The sequence below is a fragment of the Schistocerca gregaria genome, chromosome 4 (genome assembly GCF_023897955.1).
Source record: "Schistocerca gregaria isolate iqSchGreg1 chromosome 4, iqSchGreg1.2, whole genome shotgun sequence".
Lineage (NCBI taxonomy): Eukaryota > Metazoa > Arthropoda > Insecta > Orthoptera > Acrididae > Schistocerca > Schistocerca gregaria.
This window is the reverse complement of record NC_064923.1, coordinates 225,624,157-225,651,710: the sequence shown is the minus strand read 5'-3', so window position 1 is coordinate 225,651,710 and position 27,554 is coordinate 225,624,157. Positions and strand designations below refer to the sequence as shown.

The following is a 27,554-nucleotide window of genomic DNA, read 5'->3' as shown; positions in this document are numbered from 1 at the left end:
GTGTGTTTAAGGCCAGTTCCAAGTCTGTGTGTTTGGAAGTGCAACATAAAACTTCGAATATGGAGCAGTGGAAGAAAGTCATTTGTTGGGATGGTTCTTATTTCATATGTTTTCAAATTCTCCGCAAGTTTACGCCCTAACTATGAAACATAGTGCAGGTTCGGTGATGATGTGGCCGGCCAAATAGCGGTATTCCATGAGCCACTTAGGTTACTCAACAAGGGTACACAATTCCCAAGGATTATTTGGCCAGTTTTGCTGATCACTCCAACCCCATGCCACAATGTTGGCTTCTCAATGGCGATGCTGCATTCCAAGACGACTGTGCACCTGTGCATACAGCTTACAGTGTCCACGACTGGGTTAGTGAATATGAGGATGAGTTATTGCTTCTGCCCGGGCTACTCCGGCACACACCGTCAGGTGGCTCGCGGAGTGTGGATGTAAATGTAGATGTAGATGTACCATAGCCACCAGATCTCTACATTATTACGCGTTTGTGTTCGGCAGTGAGAAGTGTGCGTGGTCAATCTCCACCTCTATCATAGTTACCCGAATTGGTCAATAATTTACAGGAAGAATAGTACAGGATTCTCTTGAAAACTATAGAGAAGCTGATTCTATCCTTCCCAAGACGACTGGAAGTTGTTTTGAAGGCCAATAGGTTTCCCACATCGTAATAGTCGCGGTAAGGCGGTGAGTGTTCGGTGTTTCCAAAGTTTGGTCCACCCTACAGTAGTTCATACAGAAAAACGTGATACTGGAAAAGAGAGAAGCACGAAATTCTTGACAATCTCAAAGTGAAAATACTGTTGCTTCGTATCTGATAAATCAGACACTATTTCACACTATTTTAATGTACAGTTGAACATGAAAAAAATAAGAATGATACAAGTATATGTATACACAAGTCTGTACACACAGTCCTTCAGGCAATATCGAACGTTAGCATTACGCCAAAACGCAATGTGAAGGTCTACAGAAACTAAAACTGTATCCTTCGAACTGTCGGTAACTCTAGAAAGGCAGTTGTGCTGAACACCTGTAGAAGAGTTCGTCGTAGACTCGAAGAAGATGATTTACTTAGTGACAAGCCGTTGTATTGATACAAACAATATGTTAAAAAAAGAGTAAACTAAAAAAATAGTAAAATGAAACTAGTATTAAGAGATTTAGTAGAGAACGGTTTATTTCAGATGATTGGCTACAGGTAATCCTGTACGGTAGATACACGTGTACATAAATGTAGTCTCTCTATCTTGAAAAGAAGAGTTGTGTTTCAGTCTACGGACAATTTTTTAAACGAGCCTGCGATTCCGTAGGTGTCGCCATAGCGGTTCTCAGGGGGGCGTTTGCTCTCGTCTGACATGTATTTGTCCTTTTCCAGAAGCCACTCACGGTTGACCATATCCAAAAGTTTGTCTGAAACACAAAGAACAATTTAGCTGCCTAATTTACGCAAGCACTCTGGTTTTGAGTAGCTTTCCTGTATGTACGTATGGAGTAACTGAGACATAGTTATTATCAAAGTCGTTATGTAGCACTGTTTGTATTTTCTTGAGGAGACAAGTGTTAATTTTCTTCCGTAGTTGTTACTAATGCTGGGTAATCAATGCAGAGCGCTTTTTGCTCCGGATATCAGTTCGAAATTAATTTTGTAAATCTAACTAGCACCGTAATCTATTTCTTAGAAGTGTCTGACCTAACAATTCAGAACACACTGATTCACAAAATCGTTGTGCTCAAACGTGTCATAAGGGCTACATTTTCACGAGAGTTACCATGAAGATAACCTTTACAACTGTTTGGAGCAGTGCTTGTCAGTTCTCATTCAGTAATCAAGTATCTGTTGCCAGTAGAGTGGCTCAATAATTCCTATTCTAGACCTTCTCTGTGATATGGGAAGAACGACAAATACCGAAGAATACAATTTTAGAAGAAAAGACTCTCTAACAGTGAGTCACAGTAATTGTACTTCAAAAGTTAATTCATTTTGCATTTTGCAGTCTTCGAGTAAATTGTGAAATCAAGTGCAACAGCTATGTGTTACATAGTTTTGGAAGTGTTCCAACAAATCTAACACCATTTTAATGGTCTATCTACGTAAGTTTTTATATTACCCATTAAAATATTAATTTCAAATTAAAAAATACTACTTTCAAATTAAAACTAGAACGATGAATATTCAAGAGTTGTGAGGGATGGATTTATGGAGACAAGTGGGAAAAATTCATTTTCATAATAATTTTAAAAAATCATTTTGTGCCTGAGCCGCCAGTGATATTATCGCATTGGAAAAGCACTTCGTGCATGCCCGCCGTTGTGAAAAAAAGGGAAGAAAAATGGACATCCCACCGGTTAGTCCTTGAATTGTATTCATTCTGAATGGACTGATCCCTAATAGAGTCCGGGCGGTTGCAGTTATCATTAATATGTTTTAAAGACAGTTAATCAACTATTTCTAAGAAGTGCAGCGCCGGTAATATTATTTTAAGAAAAGATTTGGATTTTAATTCAGTGATAAAATACGTTTGAGAGTGTCAGTCTTTAACTTTGGTATCTATGTGTAGGGTGTGGTTATTAATTCACCATGTGAAGTTGAGTCATAATGTTTTTTTTTTTTTGTTAATGCACTGCCACGATTTTGAGCCTCATTATAAGGGGATGCATTTAAAAGGAAAATCAAAGGACAAATTGAGAGTAACAAAGACCACTTCCCTAATTTTACTAACTTGAGGACTGAAGAATGTATTACGGCCTTGTAATAATTACCAGTGCAGTTTCCTAAACGTTTTGAGGACACTGCTAACCTTACATCTGTTTTAGAGACCGTTTGACATTTCAGTCGAAAGTGCCCATGTGCATCTGCAGATGTAGATCATTAATCTTCAAACCGATTCCCGATTTAAAGACAAATCGGTTTACGTTAAAACTGCCCAGGGCGCCTACATTCTTTTCCTTAGGTATGGTTCCACGTTTCCACAATGAGTCTGCAAAAGTGTTATAATATACAAATCAAGAAATGTTTTTCATCATCTCGGTTCCGAGAGTTCTGGAACCTGTACAGAAAACTGGAATAGAGATCAACATAAACATCATTTCCGCCCTTTTTATTGCTCTTGAAAACCACACATTGTACAATCATACAGTGAGACCTTCAGAGGTGTGCAGACTGCTATACACACCGGTACCTCTAATACCCAGTAGCACGTCCTCTTGCATTGATGCATGCCTATATTAGTCATTGATTCACATTGTCCCACTCCTCAACGGCGATTCAGCGTAGATTCCTCAGAGTGGTTGGTGGGTCACGCTGTCCATACTAACAGCCCTTTTCTATCTATCTCAGGCATGTTCGATAAGGTTCATGTCTGGAGAACATGCTGGCCACTGTAGTCGAGCGATGTCGTTATCCTGGAGGAAGTCATTCACAAGATGTTCACGATGGGGGCACGAACTGTCGTCCATGAAGACGAATTGAATGCCTCGCCAATATGCTGCGGATATGGTTGAACTATCGGTCGGAGAATGGCATTCACGTATCGTACAGTCGTTACGGCGCCTTCCATGACCACCAGCGCCATACATCGCCCCCCCCCCCCCCCCCATAATGCCACCGCAAAATAGCACGAAACCTCCACACTGCTGCACTCGCTGGACAGCGTGTCTAAGGCGTTCAGCCTGACAGGGTTGCCTCCAAACACGTCTCCGACGATAATCTGGTTGAAGGCATGGACATCGGGAGTGAAGTAGCGCATCACGTAGCCTATTGCGGACAGTTTGAGTCGTAACACGGCGCCCTGTAGCTGCACGAAACGCATTATACAACATGGTGACGTTGCTGTGAAGGTTCCTCCGAGCTATAATGTGTAGGTAGCGGTCATCCACCATAGTACTAGCCCTTGGGCGGCCAGAGCGAGGCACGTCATCGCCAGTTCCTGTCTCTCTGAATCTCCTCAATGTCCAAACAACATCGCATTGGTTCACCCCGAGACGACTGGACACTTCCCTTGTTGAGAGCCCATTCTGGCTCAAAGTAACATGGGGAAGCAATCGAACCGCGGTACTGACTGTCTAAGTATGTGGTTGAACTATAGGTAACACTAGCCGTGTATGTCCTTCCTGGTGGAACGACAAGAGATGATCAGCCTTTGGACCCCCGGCGTCTAATAGGCGCTGCTCATGCAAGGTTGTTTATATCTTTGGGCGGGGTCAGTTGCATCTATTAACAGTGAAAGGGACTGTATCTGTGATACAATATACACAGCAACTTCAGGAGTTCTGGGAACCGACCTGATGAAAAACTGTTTTTGATGTGTGTATTTCGATCAGCATATGTGTGTGAATCACATTTCTTCAATTACGATACCAAAACGTTCACGATTACGTGGAAACCTGAGTGCGAAAATCAGTAAAATTGTCCTCATCTGTTTGTATGACTGCAGTTTGTGTAAGAAAAACATTGTATTACATCTTTATTGCGTCGAAAGTAATTAAATAATACTGGATATCGGTTTCCTTTTTTATCTTTGCTGTTGAGAAGTATATACACTCCAGGAAATGGAAAAAAGAACACATTGACACCGGTTTGTCAGACCCACCATACTTGCTCCGGACACTGCGAGAGGGCTGTACAAGCAATGATCACACGCACGGCACAGCGGACACACCAGGAACCGCGGTGTTGGCCGTCGAATGGCGCTAGCTGCGCAGCATATGTGCACCGCCGCCGTCAGTGTCAGCCAGTTTGCCGTGGCATACGGAGCTCCATCGCAGTCTTTAACACTGGTAGCATGCCGCGACAGCGTGGACGTGAACCGTATGTGTAGTTGACGGACTTTGAGCGAGGGCGTATAGTGGGCATGCGGGAGGCCAGGTGGACGTACCGCCGAATTGCTAAACACGTGGGGCGTGAGGTCTCCACAGTACATCGATGTTGTCGCCAGTGGCCGGCGGAAGGTGCACGTGCCCGTCGACCTGGGACCGCACCGCAGCGACGCACGAATGCACGCCAAGACCGTAGGATCCTACGCAGTGCCGTAGGGGACCGCACCGCCACTTCCCAGCAAATTAGGGACACTGTTGCTCCTGGGGTATCGGCGAGGACCATTCGCAACCGTCTCCATGAAGCTGGGCTACGGTCCCGCACACCGTTAGGCCGTCTTCCGCTCACGCCCCAACATCGTGCAGCCCGCCTCCAGTGGTGTCGCGACAGACGTGAATGGAGGGACAAATGGAGACGTGTCGTCTTCAGCGATGAGAGTCGCTTCTGCCTTGGTGCCAATGATGGTCGTATGCGTGTTTGGCGCCGTGCAGGTGAGCGCCACAATCAGGACTGCATACGACCGAGGCACACAGGGCCAACACACGGCATCATGGTTTGGGGAGCGATGTCCTACACTGGCCTTACACCTATGGTGATCGTCGAGGGGACACTGAATAGTGCACGGTACATCCATACCGTCATCGAACCCATCGTTCTACCATTCCTAGACCGGCAAGGGAACTTGCTGTTCCAACAGGACAATGCACGTCCGCATGTATCCCGCGCCACCCAACGTGCTCTAGAAGGTGTAAGTCAACTACCCTGGCCAGCAAGATCTCCGGATCTGTCCCCCATTGAGCATGTTTGGGACTGGATGAAGCGTCGTCTCACGCGGTCTGCACGTCCAGCACGAACGCTGGTCCAACTGAGGCGCCAGGTGGAAATAGCATGGCAAGCCGTTCCACAGGACTACATCCAGCATCTCTACGATCGTCTCCATGGGAGAATAGCAGCCTGCATTGCTGCGAAAGGTGGATATACACTGTACTAGTGCCGACATTGTGCATGCTCTGTTGCCTGTGTCTATGTGCCTGTGGTTCTGTCAGTGTGATCATGTGATGTACCTGACCCCAGGAATGTGTCAATAAAGTTTCTCCTTCCTGGAACAATGAATTCACGGTGTTCTTATTTCAATTTCCAGGAGTGTAATTTGAATCCAAGCCATATGCAGTGCGACTGCATTGTTATCTAAATACGGACGTTCGTTGTTTACCCTTCTTCCCCTTCGTCACAGTCAGTTATGGTGTCGTGGATCTGTGGAAAGTGTTGGTTCGCGCTGAGCTCTATAGATTGCGCGCCAAGGCGTGGCTTGCTAGGTGAATTCCTCGCTGCCCTAATGTAGACATTCCATGAGACGAACAACCGTAAAAACATGTTTATACAATGCAAGGAAGTAAAAATGATGCCTTCTGTACATTTAAACACATTGCTTTGTGTATTTCAAAGTGATACATTTTGCTAAGTATATGAAAGCAGCGGTGGCATGGATTTTGTTGCATAAGGAATTAGAAACCTGTACGTAATCTGTTTCGCGCACTGAAACAACTTCAGGCCAACTGGAATAATTAGGGTAAGCAGGGGGATGGTCTTTAAAATACAGGTGCTAGGCTGTCGCTGATAAATTTCCTCGGTGAACATTTATAGGAGCTACTTACAGGAAAAGTTATCAACAGGTCCGGCAGTGCCTCCCAGCTCGTCTGGTATGCAGTCACGCTCCACGTAGTCGAACAGAGTTGTCGATCCTGGAAGGTGCGCGAACACCTGCAACAAATAGGCGGTATGACACGAAACAGTCCGAACACAGCAGAAAAGTGCCTGGCATTAACCTCGAAACACCTGGAGAGCCTGATGTTATATGTCAACATCAGTTAACAAGTCCAGTTGTTCGTTAGAAAAACACCATTTTCCTATTCGCTGCACTCGTAACATGCCCTGTTATGTGAAAGGATGTCATTAGCAGTCACGAATGCTTAAATTTATTCAAGTGCTTGTGTTATCGAAAACGCACTAAGCTAAGAATGCGGGCCAATAATTAGTCATCCCACTAAACATCACACTAACACAGTCCACCACAGCCAGTGGTCTCTGTCATGATTGCAGTTCGATAAGTAAGAGAGTCCACTAGTTTCTTCACGTATGCTTTCCCAGCTGCTCATTGATGGTCACGTCCCTGTGAGCAGCCAAATTGTGGGTATGAATTTGCTTCATTTCATGAGCTATTCTAAATAACCCGGAAATTATAATGTGAATGAGGTCGGATGATACAGTTCCGCAGTCAGTGAGCGATAAGGTGCTTGAGTGTTCGTCAAACCTACAACGTGAGCGTGTACTCTGCTAACAGGAAGATGGGTATGTAAAGAGCAATAATTACAGTGACACAGAATAAAGGGCCCCTCTTGGTTAAGGAGAATGATGAAGTGACCATCCTGGCCATATTCACGATAAACTGAATGAGTGGGCCCATGCAGAGACAACACCCTGAAAACATCACAAAACACCTTCCACCCTGAAATACTACCTCCACACACAGTGGGCTGAAGGTGTGCTCTACGCAGTGCATCAATTGAGAAGAAGAAAACATCAGCTCATTAGACTATAACATAAGCGTCTTGAAAACTAATGTCCAAAATGAAATTACCACTCTGTAGCGGAGTGTGCGCGGGTATGAAACTTGCTGGCAGATTAGAACTGTGTGTTGCGTGCGGGACCTTTGCACAATTGTTAAAAATTGTATGTAAACTGAAGATGTCTGCAGCTGACAGCAGTAATCCCCTTCGATTTAGAAATTTAATTGACAGGTGTAGCAGTTGTCTCTGGTCGCTAACGGTTAGATTCTTTTTACAGCTACTGCTCTTGCGCTGTTTTACGTTGCGGAGAGCGAACAACATTACTTGTCGACACTCTGGCCTACCTGGATTGCTAGACCAAAATTTATTCCTAGTGTGGTCACGTGCACGTCCAAGCTCAGCAAAAAATAAATGGGTCTGAGCACAATGGGACTTAATAACTGAAGTCATCAGTCCCCTATAACTTAGAACTACTTAAACCTAACTAACCTAAGGACATCACACACATCCATGCCCGAGGCAGGATTGGAACCTGCGACCCTAGCGGTCGCGCGGTTCCAGACTGTAACGCCTAGAACCGCCCGGCCACTCCGGCCGGCCAGGGGCAGCAGCTCGTTTGTGTCAGTCCGTCACGCTGCCGATTTGATACAACCACTGGCACATATAGCACTCAACTGCCATGTCACAAGACGGCATCGAAGGTTCCGACGACCGCCACGTATCAGTTCTACGGCATTTACAGTGCTATGAAGCGATCAGAGGGCAATAGTGACGTGCCCAAATAATTCGACCTGAAAGTAACCTGTTATATGACAAGATGTCATTGTCAGTCACGAATGCGAAGTTTTAATCAAGTGCATCTGTTATCGAAAACGCAATAAGCCAAGCATCAGGACAAAGAATTGGTCATCTCAAGAAACATCACACTAACACAGTCCACAAAAGCCAGAGGTCTCTGTCATGGTTCAAGAAAGGCTAATTTTTGGTTCAATGCCCTTACTTTCCTGAACTGTGAGGTATGCTTTTTCACTAGTGCATCTGGCACCATCCTAGAATGTCACAGCATTCTACAACCGATATCACTCTTCTACATACATTGGAAAAAAAAAGAAAATAAAAAGATGAGTTCCAGCAGTCACAGCCACAACAAATCATATTAAGAAATGAAACTACTTCGTTCGTAAAATCTTTTTATTCTTAGGCACTACCAGTTTCACAGCACTCACGGCTGCATCTTCAGGTGAGAATGGGAGTCAAGTCATGATATAACAACATAATAACACATTATTACAAGAACCACTGTTGATAGTCACTACCATGGAATAGATTATCCGCAAAAAAATGGTCTCTCTCATAAAAGTAATGAGATGTGACGATGAAGGGTTCCATAAACCAAAAGCCATCCATGTAGAGGTGAACGGCCACTATCACAAGCTATTGCGGCGACACCACATCTGGCAAATATGATCAAAAGTATCCGGACGCACGGCTAAAAATTACTTACAAGTTCGCGGTCGCCTTCATCGGTAATTCTGGAATTCAGCATGATATTGGCCCACCCTTAACCTTGATGACAGCTTCCACTTTCGCAGGCATACGTTCAATGAGGAGCTGGAAGGTTTCTTGGGGAATGACAGACCATTCTTCCGAAGTGCTGCACTGAGGACCGGTATCCATATCAGTAGGAGAGGCCTGGCACTTAGTCGGCTTTCCAAAACCTCCCAAAGGTGTTCTGTAGGATTCAGGTCAGGACTTTGTGCAGGCCAGTCCACTGCAGGAGTGTTATTGTCGTGTAACCACTCCGCCACAGGCCGTGCATTATGAATAGGTGCTCGATCGTGTTGAAAGGTGCAATCGCCATCCCCGAATTGCTCTTCAACAGCGGAAGCAAGAAGTTCCTTAAAACATCAATGTAGGCCTGTGCTATGATAGTGCCACGCCAAACAACCAGGGGTGCAAGCCCCTCTATGAAAAACGCGACCACGCCATTGCATCACCGCCTCCGAATTTTACTGTTGGCATAACACCCGCTGGCAGATGACGTTTACCAGGCATTCGTCATACCCTGCCATCGGATCGCCACATTGTGTACCGTGCTTCGTCACTTCATACCACGACTTTCCAGTGTTCAATCGCCCAATATTTACGCTCCTTACACCATGCGAGCCGTCATTTGACATTTACCGGCGTGATGTGTGGCTTATGAGCAGACGTTCGACCATGAAATCCAAGTTTTCTCACCTCCCCCCAAACTCTCATAGTACTTGCAGTGGATCCTAATGCAGCTTGGAATTCCTATGTGATAGTCTCAGTAGATGTCTGCCTGTTACAAATTACGATCTTCTTAAACCGTTGGTGGTCTCTGTCAGTCGGCCTGTACGCTTTCCTACTGTACGTGTCCCTTCACGTTTCCACTTCACTATCACATCGGAAGCAGCAGACCCAACAGATGTCCGCTTCATAATTAAAGCTGATGCTTACTGGAGTCTACCCGACAATAGTGACGTGTAGAACAGATCTCATGTACACTCGGGAAGCATGTCTGATACGATCACTGCACATACAAATAAGACAGAGTCCTGGCTGGTCAGGTGAAGACGTCCAGAGGGCCGAACGGCTCCAACACGATGTCAAGGTTCTTTTATGGCAAGTGTATATCAGAAATGTTGTTGGATAAGAAAAATCTTTTACAGTCCCAAACCGTGTGCCAAATCGGCACACTTATCTGACATTATACGGAAAGTATACGTTAACACAAGTAAATCGTGATAGTTTGTACCGTGCAGTGCAGAATATAAGTGAAGGGGCTAAATATAGCGAGAGGCTGTACATTGTCCGATGTGTAAAAGGTATAGTGCGTATGGATTTACGTACAAGCAGATTTGATAGATAAGAAGGAGAAAAAACAGTGAAAGGTATGCATAACTTACCCTCTTTTGCAATTTTTCAGATAGCGCCAGCTTCACTATTTTCATGGCTGAATGTAGAATCTTCGATGCATTCACCAAGTGAAGTCCTTTCAACCTCCGGCGGTAAGCAGTCTATACATATAAAATTTATTAATTCGATGAACGTTAAGTCCTTTTGAAGGCTGAATACTTAAGTGTAATATGATATGAAAGAATTTTCTTCAATTGCAAACAACTAAACTGGGTTTAAAAGTTAACATAAGTGAAACAAAAATTGAAATTTCTAATTCCTTTATGTTTTAATAAGTAAACTACTAACAAAAATCCAAATACGATGATGGAGACTTCTTCAGAATTCATGACAGCTTTCAACGACAAACTGTATGCACTATACTGCATGAAACGAAGGTAGCAGCAAGTCGATGTGGATATATAGACTAAAAGTAGTGATATCACATTCATTGAAGGTAAAACGAGAGCCAGGCAGCTTGTATTGTATTGTATTGTTGTCTTCAGTCCTGAGACTGGTTTGATGCAGCTTTCCATATTACTCTATGCTCTGCAAGCTTCTTCATCTCCCAGTACTTACTGCAACCTGCGTCCTTCTGAATCTGCTAAGTGTATTCATCTCTTGGTCGCCCTCTACGATTTTTACCCTCCACGCTGCCCTCCAATGTTATATTTGTGATCCCTTGATGCCTCAGAAAATGTCCTGCCAACCGGTCCCTTCTTCTTGTCAAGTTGTGCAACACGCTCCTGTTCTTCCCAATTCATTCCAATACCTCCTCATTAGTTATGTGATCTACCCATCTGATCTTCATCATTCTTCTGTAACACCACGTTTCGAAAGCTTCTATTCTCTTCTTGTCCAAAGTATTTATGGTTCACGTTTCACTTCCATTCATGGCTATACCCCATACAAATACTTTCAGAAACGACTTCCTGACACTTAAATCTATACTCGATGTTAACAAATTTCTCTTCTTCAGAAACGCTTTCCTTGCCATTGCCAGTCCACATTTTATATCCTATCTACTTCGACCATCATCAGTTATTTTGCTCCCCAAATAGCAAAACTCCTTCACTACTTTAAGTGTTCATATCCTAATCTAATTCCCTCAGCGTCATCCGACTTAATTCGACTACATTCCATTACCTAAGTTTTGCTTTTGTTGACGTTCATCTGATATCCTCCTTTCAAGACACTGTCCATTTCGTTCAACTGCTCTTCCAAGTCCTTTCCTGTCTCTGACAGAATTACAGAGTCATCTGAAAATCTCATCGTTTTTATTTCTTCTCCATGTATTTTAATACCTACTCCGAATTTTTAATTTCTTTCCTTTACCGCTTCCTCAATATACAGGTTGAATAACATCGGGGACAGGCTACAACATTGCCTCACTCCCTTTCCAACCGCTGCTTCCCTTACATGCCCCTCGACACTTGTAACTGCCCTCTGGTTTCTGTACAAATTGAAAATAGCCTTTCGCTCTCTGTATTTAACCCCTGTCGCTTTTAAAATTTGAAAGAGAGTATTCCAGTCAACATTGTCGAATGCTTTCTCTAAGTCTACAAATGCTAAAAATTTAGGTTTTGCCTTTCCTTAATCTATTTTCTAAGATAACTCGTAGGGTCAGTATTGCCTCACGTGTTCCAAAACTTCTGCGGAATCCGAACTGATCTTTCCCGAGGTCCACTTCCACCAGTTTTCCATTCGTCTGTAAAGAATTCGCGTTAGTATTTAGCAGCTGTGTCTTATTTAACTGATAGTTAAGTAATTTTCAGATCTGTCGACACCTGCTTTCTTTGGGATTGGAATTATTATATTCTTCTTGAAGTCTGAGAGTATTTCGCCTGTCTGATACATCTTGCTCACTAGATGGTGGAGTTTTGTCAGGACTGGCTCTCCCAAGGCCGTCAGTAGTTCCAATGGAACTTTGTCTACTTCCAGGGCCTTGATTCGACTCGGGTCTTTCAGTGCTCTGTGAAACTCTTCACGCAGTATCGTATCTCCCATATCATCTTCATCTACATCCTCTTCCGTTTCCATAATATTGTCCTCAAATACATCGCCCTTGTATAAACCCTCTATATACTCCTTCCTCCTTTCTGCTTTCCCTTCTTTGCTTAGAACTGGGTTTCCATCTGAGCTCTTGATATTCCTCTCTCTTGTTCAAAGGTCTCTTTAATTATCGTGTAGGCTGTATCTATCTTTCCTGTAGTGAGATAAGCCTCTACATCCTTACGTTTGTCCTCTAGCCTGTCGATCGCATTTTTGAGACGATTCTATTCCTTTTTGCCTGCTTCTTTTACTGGGTTTCTGTCTTTTCTCCTTTCATCAATTAAATTCAATATTTCTCCTGTTACTCAAGGATTTCTACTAGCCCTTGTCGTTTTACCTGCTTGATCGTCTGCTACATTCACTAATTCAACCCTCATCTTCTTCTACTGTATTTCTTTCCCCCATTCCTGTCAATTGTTCCCTTATGCTCTCCCTGAAACTCTGTACGACATCTGGTTCTTTCAGTTTATCCAGGTCCCACCTCCTTAAATTCCCACCTTTTTGCAGTTTCTTCAGTTTTTATCTACCTTTCATAACCAATAGATTGTGGTCACAGTCCATAACTGCCCCTGGAAATGTCTTACAATTTAAAACCTGGTTTCTAAATCTCTGTCTTACCATTATATAATCTATGTGATACCTTTTGGTATCTCCAGTATTCTTCCATTTATACAACCTTCTTCTATGATTCTTGAACCAAGTGTTAGCTATGATTAAGTTATGCTCTGTGCAAAATTCTACCGGACGTCTTCCTCTTTTATTTCTCTCCCCCAATCCAGCTTCATCCACTATGTTTACTTCTCTCCCTTTTCCTACTCTCGAATTCCAGTCACCCATGACTATTAAATTTTCGTCTCCCATCACTATCTGAATAATTACTTTTGTCTCATCATACATTTCATCAATTTCTTCATCATCTGCAGAGCTATTTGGTACATAAACTTATACTGCTGTAGTAAGCATGGGCTTCGTGTCTATCTTGGCCACAATAATGCGTTCCCTATGTTGTTTGTAGTAGCTTACCAGCACTCCTATTTTTTTCATTGTTAAACCTACTACTGCATTACCCCTATTTGCTTTTGTATTTATAACCCTGTATTCACCTGACCTAAAGTCTTGTTCCTCCTGCCACCGAACTTCACTAATTGCCGTTATATCTCACTTTAACCTATCTATTTCCCTTTTTAATTTTTTTTCCTACCTGCCCGAATAAAGGATATGACATTCCCCACTCCCTTCCGTAGAACGCCAGTTTTCTTTCTCCTGATAACGACGTCCTCTTGAGTAGTCCCCGCCCGGAGATCCGAATGGGGGTCTATTTTACCTCCGGAATGTTTTACCCAAGAGGATGCCATCACCTTTAACCATACAGTAAAGCTGCATGCCCTCGGAAAAAATTACGGCTGTAGTTTCCCCTTGCTTTCTGCTGTTCGCAGTACCATCACAGCAAGGCTGATTTGGTTAGTGTTACAAGGACAGATCAGTCAATCATCCAGACTGTTGCCCTGCCACTACTGAAAAGGCTGCTGCCTCTCTTCAGGAACCACACGTTTGCCTGGCCTCTCAACAGATACCCACCCGTTGAGGTTACACCTTTGCTACGGCCATCTGTATCGCTGAGGCACGCAAGTCTCCCCACCAACGGCAAGGTGCATGGTTCATGGGGGTAGGCAAGTTATGTATCCACATATAATTTTAAGCTAGTTGTGAAAGATATTATTACGGATGCTGACAAGCAAAAATAATTTCGGGGATTGCTATTAAATGGAAACAATGAATGATATTACTGACTGCTGCGCACAAAGGCGATGTAGAAGAAATGGTGAGGGAGGTAACGCGGAGTGCAATATTGGCTGGTCCGAATATTAGTTTTAAATATTAGTATTACATTTCGGAGAAAGGCAGTAGAAGAATTGAAAATGTGTTGGCGAAACTGCACAAGACCCATACATTCATTTATTTAAGAAGTTTCAAGGTACATTTACGTCGGGAACAAGCTCTACTGATTTAAATTTAAGAGCTTGTAACACTATATACATGGGTAACAGAGCATAGCTACGAGAGAGGTGGATAAGTGAGAATATGAAGGTAGGTGAAATGGCTAGTGGCACACAACAAGATGGCTAGTGGCTTACAACAAGAATGTGAGAGAAGAGAGGACAGGAGTAATAATGGGAATCAACTGAGATTCTCACGAAAATCTCCAAAACAATACAATCGATAGGGTAGTGAAAGATTGGAGAGGAATGGGAACGGATAGCTCAAGATGGATACGAGCAGTGCAAGATAAGTATAGACTAAGCAATGATTTGCGCAGCTATAGCGAGTTAGTAGTCCGAAGAACATTAACTGTCATGTGTGCTAGGCGTGTATATAATGAGGATTGGTAAAGGAAAGAACCATGAAGAGGGAGCACACTTAAAATGAATATTTTTATGAGAAATAAATTCGGAAACATGTAGTAACAAAACACAGTACCCCAAATTACTTGGAACTTAGGAAGACACTAACTTCTTCAGCTGTGACATTAAATATAAATTCGCAATAACAGAGAGACAAATGAACAGTTTACGTTATAGTTTTTCCTTGAGGAATGTGCGTTAGCCACGCTGTTTTGTTTGTCACCTAGAAAAAAATAAATTTATGTAATTAATTTTTTGTTTATTGCAGGCACATGACGTGGTTCCAATTGAAACCCCGCTCCACACCTCCGTAGCACACCCATGGAGAAGGCAACCTCGGCCATTCTCTTTTTCGCCTCTAGTGGAGTGCAGCGGTACTCTGAAGAGGGAATTGCACTGTTTACTCGAACGGCAGACATGTAACTGTAAACAAACACGAAATTAATTACGTAACTTTATTTTTACGAAGTTCCAATTAAAACTTTATGATTAACCCTCGTATGTACCCCACTTTATCTACGCCCCAAGCTGCTTCGTGGTCACAAGAGACCTCTTTAGGAGTAGTGTAAAGTGGTCTAACGATAGGGTGACTGTGGGTGTGGTGCCAGTGTTGGGATCTTACACTGTGCTCGTTGCACGGGTGCCACTGTGACATATCATACACTCCTGGAAATGGAAAAAAAGAACACATTGAAACCGGTGTGTCAGACCCACCATACTTGCTCCGGACACTGCGAGAATGCTGTACAAGCAATGATCACACGCACGGCACAGCGGACACACCAGGAGCCGCGGTGTTGGCCTTCGAATGGCGCTAGCTGCGCAGCATTTGTGCACCGCCGCCGTCAGTGTCAGCCAGTTTGCCGTGGCATACGGAGCTCCATCGCAGTCTTTAACACTGGTAGCATGCCGCGACAGCGTGGACGTGAACCGTAAGTGCAGTTGACGGACTTTGAGCGAGGGCGTATAGTGGGCATGCGGGAGGCCGGGTGGACGTACCGCCGAATTGCTCAACACGTGGGGCGTGCGGTCTCCACAGTACATCGATGTTGTCGCCAGTGGTCGGCGGAAAGTGCACGTGCCCGTCGACCTGGGACCGGACCGCAGCGACGCACGGATGCACGCCAAGACCGTAGGATCCTACGCAGTGCCGTAGGGGACCGCACCGCCACTTCCCAGCAAATTAGGGACACTGTTGCTCCTGGGGTATCGGCGAGGACCATTCGCAACCGTCTCCATGAAGCTGGGCTACGGTCCCGCACACCGTTAGGCCGTCTTCCGCTCACGCCCCAACATCGTGCAGCCCGCCTCCAATGGTGTCGCGACAGGCGTGAATGGAGGGACGAATGGAGACGTGTCGTCTTCAGCGATGAGAGTCGCTTCTGCCTTGGTGCCAATGATGGTCGTATGCGTGTTTGACGCCGTGCAGGTGAGCGCCATAGTCAGGACTGCATACGACCGAGGCACACAGGGCCAACACCCGGCATCGTGGTGTGAGGAGCGTTCTCCTACACTGGCCGTACACCTCTGGTGATCGTCGAGGGGACACTGAATAGTGCACGGTACATCCAAACCGTCATCGAACCCATCGTCCTACCATTCCTAGACCGGCAAGGGAACTTGCTGTTCCAACAGGACAATGCACGTCCGCATGTATCCCGTGCCACCCAACGTGCTCTAGAAGGTGTAAGTTAACTACCCTGGCCAGCAAGATCTCCGGATCTGTCCCCCATTGAGCATGTTTGGGACTGGATGAAGCGTCGTCTCACGCGGTCTGCACGTCCAGCACGAACGCTGGTCCAGCTGAGGCGCCAGGTGGAAATGGCATAGCAAGCCGTTCCACAGAACTACATCCAGCATCTTTACGATCGTCTCCATGGGAGAATAGAAGCCTGCATTGCTGCGAAAGGTGGATATACACTGTACTAGTGCCGACATTGTGCATGCTCTGTTGCCTGTGTCTATGTGCCTGTGGTTCTGTCAGTGTGATCATGTGATGTATCTGACCCCAGGAATGTGTCAATAAAGTTCCCCTTCCTGGGACAATGAATTCACGGTGTTCTTATTTCAATTTCCAGGAGTGTATTTTGTCCCACCTTCCATTGCGGTTAGGAGCTACATTCGTCAAATTATAATAAAATGTAAAATAATAATTCGGTCATTAACCACGGCTTGAGATAATGTTAGCCAGAGATAAGATAGTGTGTACGTCGTTGCCTACCTTCTTATGTTCTTGTTTGTGATGAGTAAGACGGAAATTATGACTGATACGCCTGATAAGTCTTGATTTATATGTCTAGATTAACAGCGAGTTAAAAAGAGTACTGATCCACCATTAGCAAAAGCATACACAAATAAAGGGAAGATGCTTTTGTGATAATTTATTTTGAAGAGCGTTTCCAAGTACCATAACTGATTATATGCCATTATGAAACGATAAATTTTACATACCACTTACTCGTTCCTACTGTGCGACCCACGATGAACGAAAAATAACATGAAAAAGGTATCGTGGTTGAAGATGTTACTTTTTTTTATCTGCTGTCGGGTAGAGATCTTGCGGTGACCTTCCATGGTATTCGGATGATCAATGTTTACGCTCCCTCTGGCCCGGGAAAGCGGCAGAACGGTTAGTTTTTTATTCGGAAGAAGTCGCGCCTTTGTTTGCTGACCGCTACGAACATTTTAATCTTAATGGGAGCTTCAACTGTATGAAATCACAGAAGAATCATTTCTCTCATCGTAACACATGCCAGGAACTAGTACTGCTGATGTAGCAGTAGACACGTGGGGAGGTGTGCATGGTGGTCTAAGTTGATTTTACCTACGTTACTTGCCATTCGACGTGTCGGCTTGATAGTGTGTACATCTCCCTCGGTCTCACAGCTGCTCCAACTGACACTGAACTGTGGTCAACGGTTTTCTTTGACAATACCACATTCAGAATATCTGTCTCTCAGACGGCAGAGATTGTGGCGCAGTCGATGCACACAGAAATTAAATGTCGATCATCTCCAGATTCTATTGAAAACTAAGTTTATATTCAAAAACCAAATGATAATATATTCGTGCGCCACCTTGTTATTTGTTGTTCATCATGCTGCCCACATTTTTTAAATTTTTGTAATGTATTGCCCTGTGATCAGACAGTTACAGGCTCCAAGAACGCCATCTCAATACAGCAACTGATATCTGTGGCAGGGTGTTGATTCCTGTACCTTTTGGAAAAAACATCAGGTCACTTTCTATTCATGTTTGATTCCCACTCTGGTAAATAGTTTTCATGGCCATCGATTGGACCAGAATGGCATAGTTTCGCTAACTTACCTTGTAGCAGAGTTCAAGATTGCGGATGAGGTTGATATCTGCACGCACGATGTGTCCGGCATTCACGTTGGCCAAGTCGAAGATGATGACATCTCCAAGAGAGTAGTCTTCGGCCAACATAACTTCCAGTGCACCGGTCACTATCTTACCATACAGGGGCCAAATTACATTGGTCGAGTCTTCGTCCACTGCGGTCCAGACGTGCACGCGATATGCATCCTTTGTGAGTCGTGGCATAATCATCATTTTGCTGTAGGAGACATTATACTCTTGTCAATACATGCTTTTGAGACAGAGGATAATATATGCGGTCGGTCAACATGGAGTCACAATTTACGAATCACAAGAAGAAACAATAATGTATGCATCCAGAATGAATCCTTCAACCCAATGCGGTGTGTGCACTCTTTGGAAAAATTCTGGTAGGTTAAATCTTTGACTCGGATCGTGATACAAACTCCGAACTTAGCTGGCGGCTCTCTCCTAAAGTATCTATGTACCAATCATTACCCGCCCTCACATCTTCTACTGCCTCTGCTCCCGAGTCTAGAAATTACTTCTGGAGTAGCAGACACGAAAAGCATGGAGGAGAGCTTCTGTGAATCAACAGCTGTTAAATACCCGTGAGTAGAACTCACTGATTCCATTTTGAAATGATGGCATACACTTAATGTGGGTTGCACTCGGCAGTAGTTTTCTGAAATTGCAAATATTACTCTGCAGCAGTTGGGTTCATTCCAAATGGGAAAAACTGTTCCAGGGAATTAACATTCTAGTGTAATTAAGAGAATCTTCGAATTCGAGGGAACCTTCCCAATACTGTATTTGCTAGTCCTCGTGCTACAATATTACTCTACTAGACGGCCATAATTAGTAACTTAAATCAAAGTAAGCAGAACTATTATCGAACACCAGTCGCAGTTAAAAATTTTTCAAATAGACGCCGTTGAAATCTAATAACAATTTCCATTTTCTAGACATGGAATGTTCTTGACACATTACAGAAACGCAGTTAATTTGCAAATATCACGTATTTCACTGTGAAATGACTTTTAGTCTCAACGTACAAAATGGTGCATGTCTTAAGACCTATTATTTAACAGTTCACACGTTATGTAATTATCATTAAAAATATTAAGTATCTTACTCATTGTAAAAATCATGAACTGAGGAATTTATACTTTCTTCAAAATAACTTTCACATATTATACGACGTTTACATATATAGAAATCTTAATATTTACAAAAGTTGGGCAAAACACAGAAGTCTCAGAACAACACAAAGCATTAGAAAATGACCAAAATTCCTTTCGGCACGGTCCTTCATGTGATTCCAAAATCTGTCACTAAAATGAAGCACTGACCAAGAAACATCATGTGTTCCTCGTAGATATACTATCCTCCAGGTACAACACTTTACCTCATGCGTCTATTCAAATGTAATGTGGAAAAACTACATGAATGTTGTAGCAGGAAATGGAGGCAACAAGCAGAACTAATTGGAAGAACCATAAGTAACAGTAATTCCTCCACTAAAGAAGCTTATCAGTCACTCCTCTGGCCAATTCCTGAGTACCATTCGTCCGTTTGGGACCGTCACCACTTCGAAACAGTAGAAGAAACTGAAACGATCAACCTCACAGCTCATAGCTTCTCAGAGATTCGATTAGCGAACGCCAGAATGTTACGGTGATGCTCATGACTAGCCATTGCCAGACGCTAAAAGAGATGCGTTCTACTTCTAATGCGAAAGCGTACGTTCCACCAGGAGTCAAGAAACTGCTTCCTCCCGTCAACGCCTCTCGAAGTGACACGACAAGATGAATTAGAGGTCACATGGAGATTTCAGTTCAATTATATCGTGGTCAGGGAGAGATTCCGAAATCAGATACAGGAATGTAAGGTGTACCCTCAGATCAAGGTTTAGCAGTGGTGAAGTGTGGTGGTAAGTTTAAAGAAAATTGAAATCGTTTTAGAAGACCATCAGTTGGGTTTCAGGAAACGTAAAGACACCAGAGAGGCGGTCCTGACATTGTAGTTGATAACGGAAGGAAGAATAAAGCAAGACACGTTCACCGGATTTGTCGACCGAGAAAAGAGTTCGACAATATTAAATGGAGCAAGAAATTTCAAATTCCGAGAAAAGTAGATGTAATCGATAGGGAGAAAGTGGTAAAATACAGGATGTAAAAGAACCAAGGGGAAAAAATAAGACTGGATAAAAAAGGGTGTAAGACAGGGACCTAGTCCTTCACCCCAACTGTTCAGTCTATACATGGAAGAAGCATTGGAAAAATGAGGGGTTCAAAAATGAGGTAAAAATTCAGGTTGAAAGGATATGTCATAAGATTCGCTGTTGACACTGCTTTCGCCAGAAAAAGAGAAGAAGAATTACAGGATGTGTTGAATGGAATGTACGCTCTAATGAGTACAGAATATGCACTGAGAGTAAATCCAAGAAAGACGAAAGTAATGAGAAGTACCAAAAATGATAACAGTGAGGATCTTAATATCAGTATTGGTGATCAACAAGTAGAGGAAGTTAAGGAAAGCGGCTACGTAAGCAGCAAAATAACACGTGCGAAGGGAGCAATGACGGCCTAACAAAGAGTCTAGCACTGGCAAAAATGGCGTTCCTCGCAAAGAATAGTCTACTAGTGTTAAAAAAGGGCCTTAAGTTGAGAAAAAATTTCTAAGGATGTACGTTTGGACCAAAAAATCGTGTGCTGGTGAAACATGGACTGTGGTAAAACCAGAACAGAAGAGAATCGAAGCATTTGAAGAGTGGTGCTACAAAAGAATGTTGAAAATTAGGTGGACTGAGAAAGTAATGAATGTGGAGATTCTCTGCAGAATCAGCGAGGAAATGAATATATGGCGAACACTGACAAGAAGAATGGACAGTATGGTAGCACAGACCAGAGGGCGTTGCAAGGGAAAAACTGAGGAAGAAGACAGAAATTGGGATACATTCAGAAAATAATTGAGGATATCGGTAGCAAGTGCCATTCTGAGATGAGTTCCGCTTAGGAGAGAAATTTGTGGTGGGACGCCTTTCTGTGGCGGTAAATTTTGTATATGTTACGTTGTTTCAAATACACCTTAGTCTTATTATTATCTTGCAACATCCCATAAGGCTTAACGTTAATCCTATAGAGGGCAATATGGGCTACTGCTATGTTTCAAGTAAGTGAAGATCCACCATGAAAAATGTGAAGAAACTTATGGTGTATTACATCTTTGAACTCTCTGAAAAAGATGAGAATCAGCGGAGCCAAATAGGACAATATTGCCGCGAGATTGTTTTGTAGGAGACATTTTGAAGGTGATCGATGAAAACTATGAGAAATGAGCTCTGCATCACTTTGAAGTTTGATTTTAGAATTCCAAGAACCTGACTTAGAATGCATTGGATTAGATTTTCTGCCACTCTTTCTTCGCACTAGATTAGCACGTATTTTTCAGGGCATATTACATTCGATTTTTTGAGTCATAGGTTAGTAGATGATATATGGAAGAGAAACTGGAAACATCGAAAGATAAATCGTATTGCGTTCTTCCAACCACGTGGCTTAAAGCGACAATAACGTTCACAACAGGAAAGTTTGTTTGTCTGGTTAAATGGTTAACCGGTACTTCTTTTTGCGTAGGAAACAAAACAGGGGCGTAGAGAAAAAAACAGGGGTGTCTAGTTCTCTCCAAACATTGTATTAGCTTGTGCTGTGTTAGTACGAACACAGTGGAAAACTTGCATTTGGAGACAGCAGTATACATATAGTACTGTTAGCGTCTCAATACACTTAACGTGGAGTGTACAGTGCGGCTTTTTCCTGTTACTGGTCTAACGCCAAAGTGTTTCTTCAGTACTCTAGCCGACGATAACAATTGGATGGTAACGCCGAAGATCGAATACGAAAGTACGGTGAGAAAATTAAGAGTGGTGAAACATCTTCCGAAAAAATAACGAACATTTGAGGTACAAAAAATTTAAAAACATAACCTCTAATCGGAACACTGTTATAAAAAAATATTTACACAGAACGACATTTTTAACCTAACACATTACTATAAATTGTAAGTATAATGCAACACATGCAACTGACACTGAAACTATGGATAGGATTTCAATGTACATTAGAGTTGACAAATAAGTGTTCCCTTCTTTTAAATTTTATAGCAGAGAATGCACTATCTGTTTTTCACCACACACAACACATTTGGTTTACACAGAAAAAGTGTATCTGAGGATGCAGTGGGCGTATATATCTTTTGGGATTGCGAGTTGATGCTGACAGATCCTTAGCGGTCAGAGCGTTTTACACAATAATGACGAGATAGACACTCAAATGAGCTAAAAAGAGGGGGCTGTGTCACTTTGCGGGTTGTCACAAATGTTGAAGAATAAATATACAAAAAACGGAGGTGCATGAAATGTTGTTAAGATATTTTGTGCCGGCAGAACTGTTGAAAATCTAGAGCACAGGAAGAAAGTCTTCTGCGTTGAAATAGTGTCACGACTGCACGTTTATGAAGGCACATTTGACTTAACGAGTTTTTGAAGAGGCATACCATTTCAAGCAGCCTGACGAAACAGTCGAACGCTGTGATATAGAAACTCTCATTAAAACAACTGTCGAATTATAAGGCAGAACGACTGACAAAACACATTACTGATTTTTCCAGGACATAATAAATGTGCTTAACCAGTTAGGCTGCTATGAGTAGTATTTTTCTTTTATTTTAACTACATTCCTATTCCAGCCATACAACCATCATCATATCTGAAACATTTAATTTTATAAATTTTGGTAAATTTGTTGAATAACATGTGAGTGACGAATAATAAGATTTTACATGCGTTTTCAAGTCCTGACATACATGCAACATCGTTTCTGTTGTTGTCTATTTGTAACTGATTATATTTTACGTTAGTGTAACACTAATAATCATTTTCGTAGTTTGGTGTGACTCTGCGTTTATTAGTGGTCAGAAGAAAATCTCACATTTTGTGACATATTTCAACAACAGACTGCAATTTATTTCTGAGCACTACTAAAGGAAAAGTCAGAACACACTGAAAACTAATTATTGTTGTTACGTTAACCCAGAATATAATCTGTAACATATATATAGCAACAGTAACAACGACACTGCATGGAAGTCAGGACTTCAAACGTTTATAAAATCATATTATTCATAATACTAATGTAAAACAAGAAATGTAGAAAAATTTATAAAATGTTCAATTACAGCTAACCTGGTGATCTCTGTGTAGCTGAAATAGGCCCATAGTTCAAACAAAAAGTCATACTCATAGCAGCGTAACTGGTTATACAAATTCATTATGTCCATGAAAGCCATTCATTACGCAGCAGTCCCAGAGGATTCATAAATGATTTTTCACTTGATCGTAAATGCAAATACTTAAATACTATTTTGGTAACACAAAAGACTCCGCTGTTTTCCCAAAACATCTAATATTATCATTTCACGAAGAAGTGACAAAGTAACGTACGTCTATACCTGGAGTCCAAACATTTGATCCAGAGCTCTGCGGAGTTATACATCCATTACAACAGGGCATGAAAAGCCATTGGAAAAATAACAACTCTCTATGAATTTAAAAAGCTTAAGACAGGTCGGAACTCACAAGTGCTCCATTGCAAACTGGAATTCGCTTCGTTCTGCATCTCTGTTCATAAGTAACTCGGGAAATTTGTGTTTGAGGGAGAAGTATGCGTCTAATCCCAGTTTCACCTTCTCTATGCTGCACTTGCAGTTGATATACATTCGCTCAATGACGGAGTCGTCTGGAACACAGATTTAAAGTAGTGATTATGAAGGTAGATTTTTATAAGTATATTAAGGACACAAAAAACTCATATGGAAAGCAGTTTTCTAGTAAAATATTTCGTATGATAGCATTGTTATAAGATAAACTTTTTCAGTTTTGTCCTATATTTGTTCCTTTACAACGGTCGTATGATCCCACAATCATATTATACTGCACATACGCATCTGCGTTCACATTACTGCTAAATGTAGTATGCATAATATAAAACAGTGTAGTAGCATATCGAAACATTCCTAATCACTGAACAGATAACCAAGATAACCAGCTGGAAGAGATACATAAAATTCAAAAATAAGATGTAGAGCTAATCATAGTAATTCAGTGTTTTCCGTAAGCTGAGATGCAGGCAGTGAAGTTGTAATAAGGGGGTAGATTTAAAACGAAAATTGGTAATGATTACTTCCTCCTTAAGTTGCAATCACAATTTAGTATACAAAACTATATGTTTCCCAGTGATCAACAAAAAAAACTGATCATCAGTAACGAGATATAGTTGAGTTATATCTGACTTGTTATATGTGTAATAAATTGGAGTGAGTTTCAGATACAACAATGGTACGACAATGCTGTTCTAAATCTGCTTTTGAAAAAGATAAATAATATTTAGATGTACAAGGTAATATCTCTAAGTAGTTACACCATTCATGAATAAAGTGTGTGCATTTCCTAGGTGTAATATATGGCCACTAGTGTGACAAATGTACAGACCTACGGCGTCGGGTAAGTGTGGCTGCATCCTGAGCCATTCTCGGAGTGACGTCACAGACGTCTTGATGTCCTCCTCGTTGGTGCCCACCTGCTCTCTGACATACGCCACCTCCTCAGGTGTGATCACCAAGTATTTACCGTTGTCTGTCATTGCTCTGAAGCAGAAAATAGACACAATCGCTTATAGTAATGCATGAAGGCGTTTTTGACTTACAACCACTGACTGCTTAAAAGAAATCGAAGAAGGAAGAGTATAGTTTATAAAGTCACGTCAACAAGGATGGATCGTTTGAAGGATCGGAGGGGAAATCGGTGGATCCCTTTCAACAGCACTGGCCTGGAGTGGTTTACTAAAATCACAGAAAACCTAAATATGAGTGGCCGGACTGCTTTACGTACTTTTTGAATGGATCACACTACTGTATTATTATCTATATGTCACATTGTTGAGTATGCGTCTTGAGATGCAGGCGCTGCATGCCTAGTGAACTTTACAAATCAACATGGCTTTAGTTCCAGTAGACATTTTCTTGGACAAAGATTGCATTCAGGAAACGTAACAGGTTGAAAATAAGCAAGCACTCGTACTTCTCAGTCAGAGACGATATACAATGTTCTGGACGGGACGAGAGCAGCAGTCAGTTTCTGTATATTGTCCTGAAGATGGAAATTAAAAGAAATCTAGCCTGAGAATATTAGGTAATACCCACAGCAGCAGAAAATAGTATAACGGGAGTAACTTGGTTGGCTAATTTCGGGGGAAGAGACCAAACAGCGACGTCAACGGTCCTATCGGATTAGAGAATGACGGGGAAGGATGTCGGCAGTGCTCTTTTAAAGGAACCATCAAGGAATTTGCCAGAAGAGAATTAGTAAAATCATTGAAAACCTAAATCCGGATGGCCGAACGCTGGCTTCAACCGTCGTCCTACAGAATACGAGTCCAGTGAGCTAACCACTCCGCTTCCTCGTTCGGTACGGGAGTAGGATTCGTCATGAATAGGAAGGTAGGGCAGAGATGTTGCCCTGAATGGTTAATGATAGGACTTTCCACGTCAGAATCCACATGAAACTAAAGCCAATAATGGGGAGAAAACTAAAGAGAATTATCCAAAAGAATCAACGAGAATAGAAGCAGGCTACTGAACTACTGAGGAATGATGAGATAATTTCTCTAAGTGTGTAATATAGCGCTAATGAATACCACAGCAGGTTGTTCAGTCGAAGAGGAATTTACACATCTCAAAAATGCAATCACAGTAACCGATCATCCAGATGTAAGTAAACGGAATGTAACTGTGCCTTGGGTAACAACAGATGTAATTTAGGTGATCTACCAAGGGAGGAGGTTCAGAAATCCCAGATTACGACAGAAGTACAGCAGTCAAAGTCGCTAAGGCGTAAGATAAATAAAAAGTGCAGAAAAGTGAAGACGAAATGGTTACAGGAAAAATGCCAATAAATCAAGAGAGAAATGGTCGTCATAAGGACAGATTCAGGGAAACAAACCTCGGAAAATTGAAAGCGAGTGCCTCAACATTGAGAATGCTCATTGTTAAACACAGGAAAGAGGGCGCGTAGGCGGAATGAGTGCATTGGAGGCCTCTACGAGGGTGGAGCTGTATGGAGTCATGGTAGAAGAATAAATCGGAGACAACATGGAAGACAGAGGAGTCGATATCAAACAGAACTTTGGATGAAGAATCTGGAGACATATGACCAGATATTGAGAGTAAACCCAAAAAAGTAGTGTTGAACAAATGAGATTAACGTTAAACTGAACAACAAAACTTATGGGACCAAGAAGTACACGAAGTGAACGGATGCTGCTGGCATAGAAGACAAATAATACATGACGATGAATACAGGAAGACCTAAAAAAGTAGAGTAGCAGAGGGAAGGGCATCCCTGCTTGAAGAAGTCTTCTTGTATGAAACGTAGGAATTAATTTAAAGAAGAAAATTATGAGTACGTAGATTTGCCGCATATCATCTGTCGGTAATACTGGTATAATAAATATAAATGACGTGCATTATGCCAACAAATTTTATGTGACACAGCATTTGAAAGTTGCTGACTCCTGTCACCGAAATATCAGATACGTTCTGGTACATTTGATGTTGATTAGATAGGATGAAAAGGTTTTGTAATCGTGAAATAGTAAATTAGTACCATTATCGTTACAGATCTGAAGATGGTTTTGGACGAACAGAAATCGGTCAAATGAGTAAAAATTTAGCAATCAAGACGGATTATAAGTAACACTGATGCATACTCAGCCACATTTTATTAATAACTAACTGCTTAGATATGCGTAAAATACACTTTAGATTACGTAACGGCAAATCGCCTTGGTTTGTAACATCAGCAGGCAGTAATTTTAGTAGTTGTAACCAACTGCACGTTCGTGTTTCTCCGGATATGAGGCGGTTATCTCTTGTGGTGCCTTACATGTCCCAACGTTTTATACGTTTCCTCTAACAGCAATACATCCGCAACAGGAATGCCTTTTACTACTGCCACTTATTTTTGCCGTTAAATAAATTTTAGGCTACTGAACCGCAAATAACTGAGAGTGATCTGATATTTAGGTGATGCTTATAACATCATAGGATTCACTATCGCGTGGAGGGCTCGATATACTTAGTGACTACTTTGAACACAGCCTCGCTAAACGTAGAATCATAGTCAATCAATGGACTGTAACTGTACGATTCAGTCGCGTCTAGCCTAAAGATCATATAATACCAAGTTATTCGAGCTTATGATCACTGCATTTCTAACAGCGGTAGTAACACGTCGAGGTTGAAAACAAAACACTGCTTAAAGCGTTAGACTCACCGCACAAATCGTATCCAGTAGCAGAGCCAGACCTTTCTCCAGGACCGTCGGAAAGAGAC

At 42.3% G+C, this 27,554-nt stretch overlaps 1 protein-coding gene across 1 annotated transcript; it reads right to left on the bottom strand.

Annotated features, from left to right (window-relative positions):
- Positions 1 to 1,163: 1,163 nt before the first annotated feature.
- Positions 1,164 to 27,554, bottom strand: LOC126266761 (clavesin-1-like). Its single transcript, XM_049971281.1, has 7 exons — positions 27,496 to 27,554; positions 24,655 to 24,809; positions 23,743 to 23,902; positions 18,093 to 18,342; positions 10,323 to 10,433; positions 6,481 to 6,586; positions 1,164 to 1,422 (listed from the first exon to the last, which is right to left on the bottom strand). Exons 2-7 carry the CDS (start codon positions 24,803 to 24,805, stop codon positions 1,280 to 1,282), a joined length of 921 nt encoding a protein of 306 aa, XP_049827238.1. The 5' UTR covers positions 24,806 to 24,809; positions 27,496 to 27,554; the 3' UTR covers positions 1,164 to 1,279.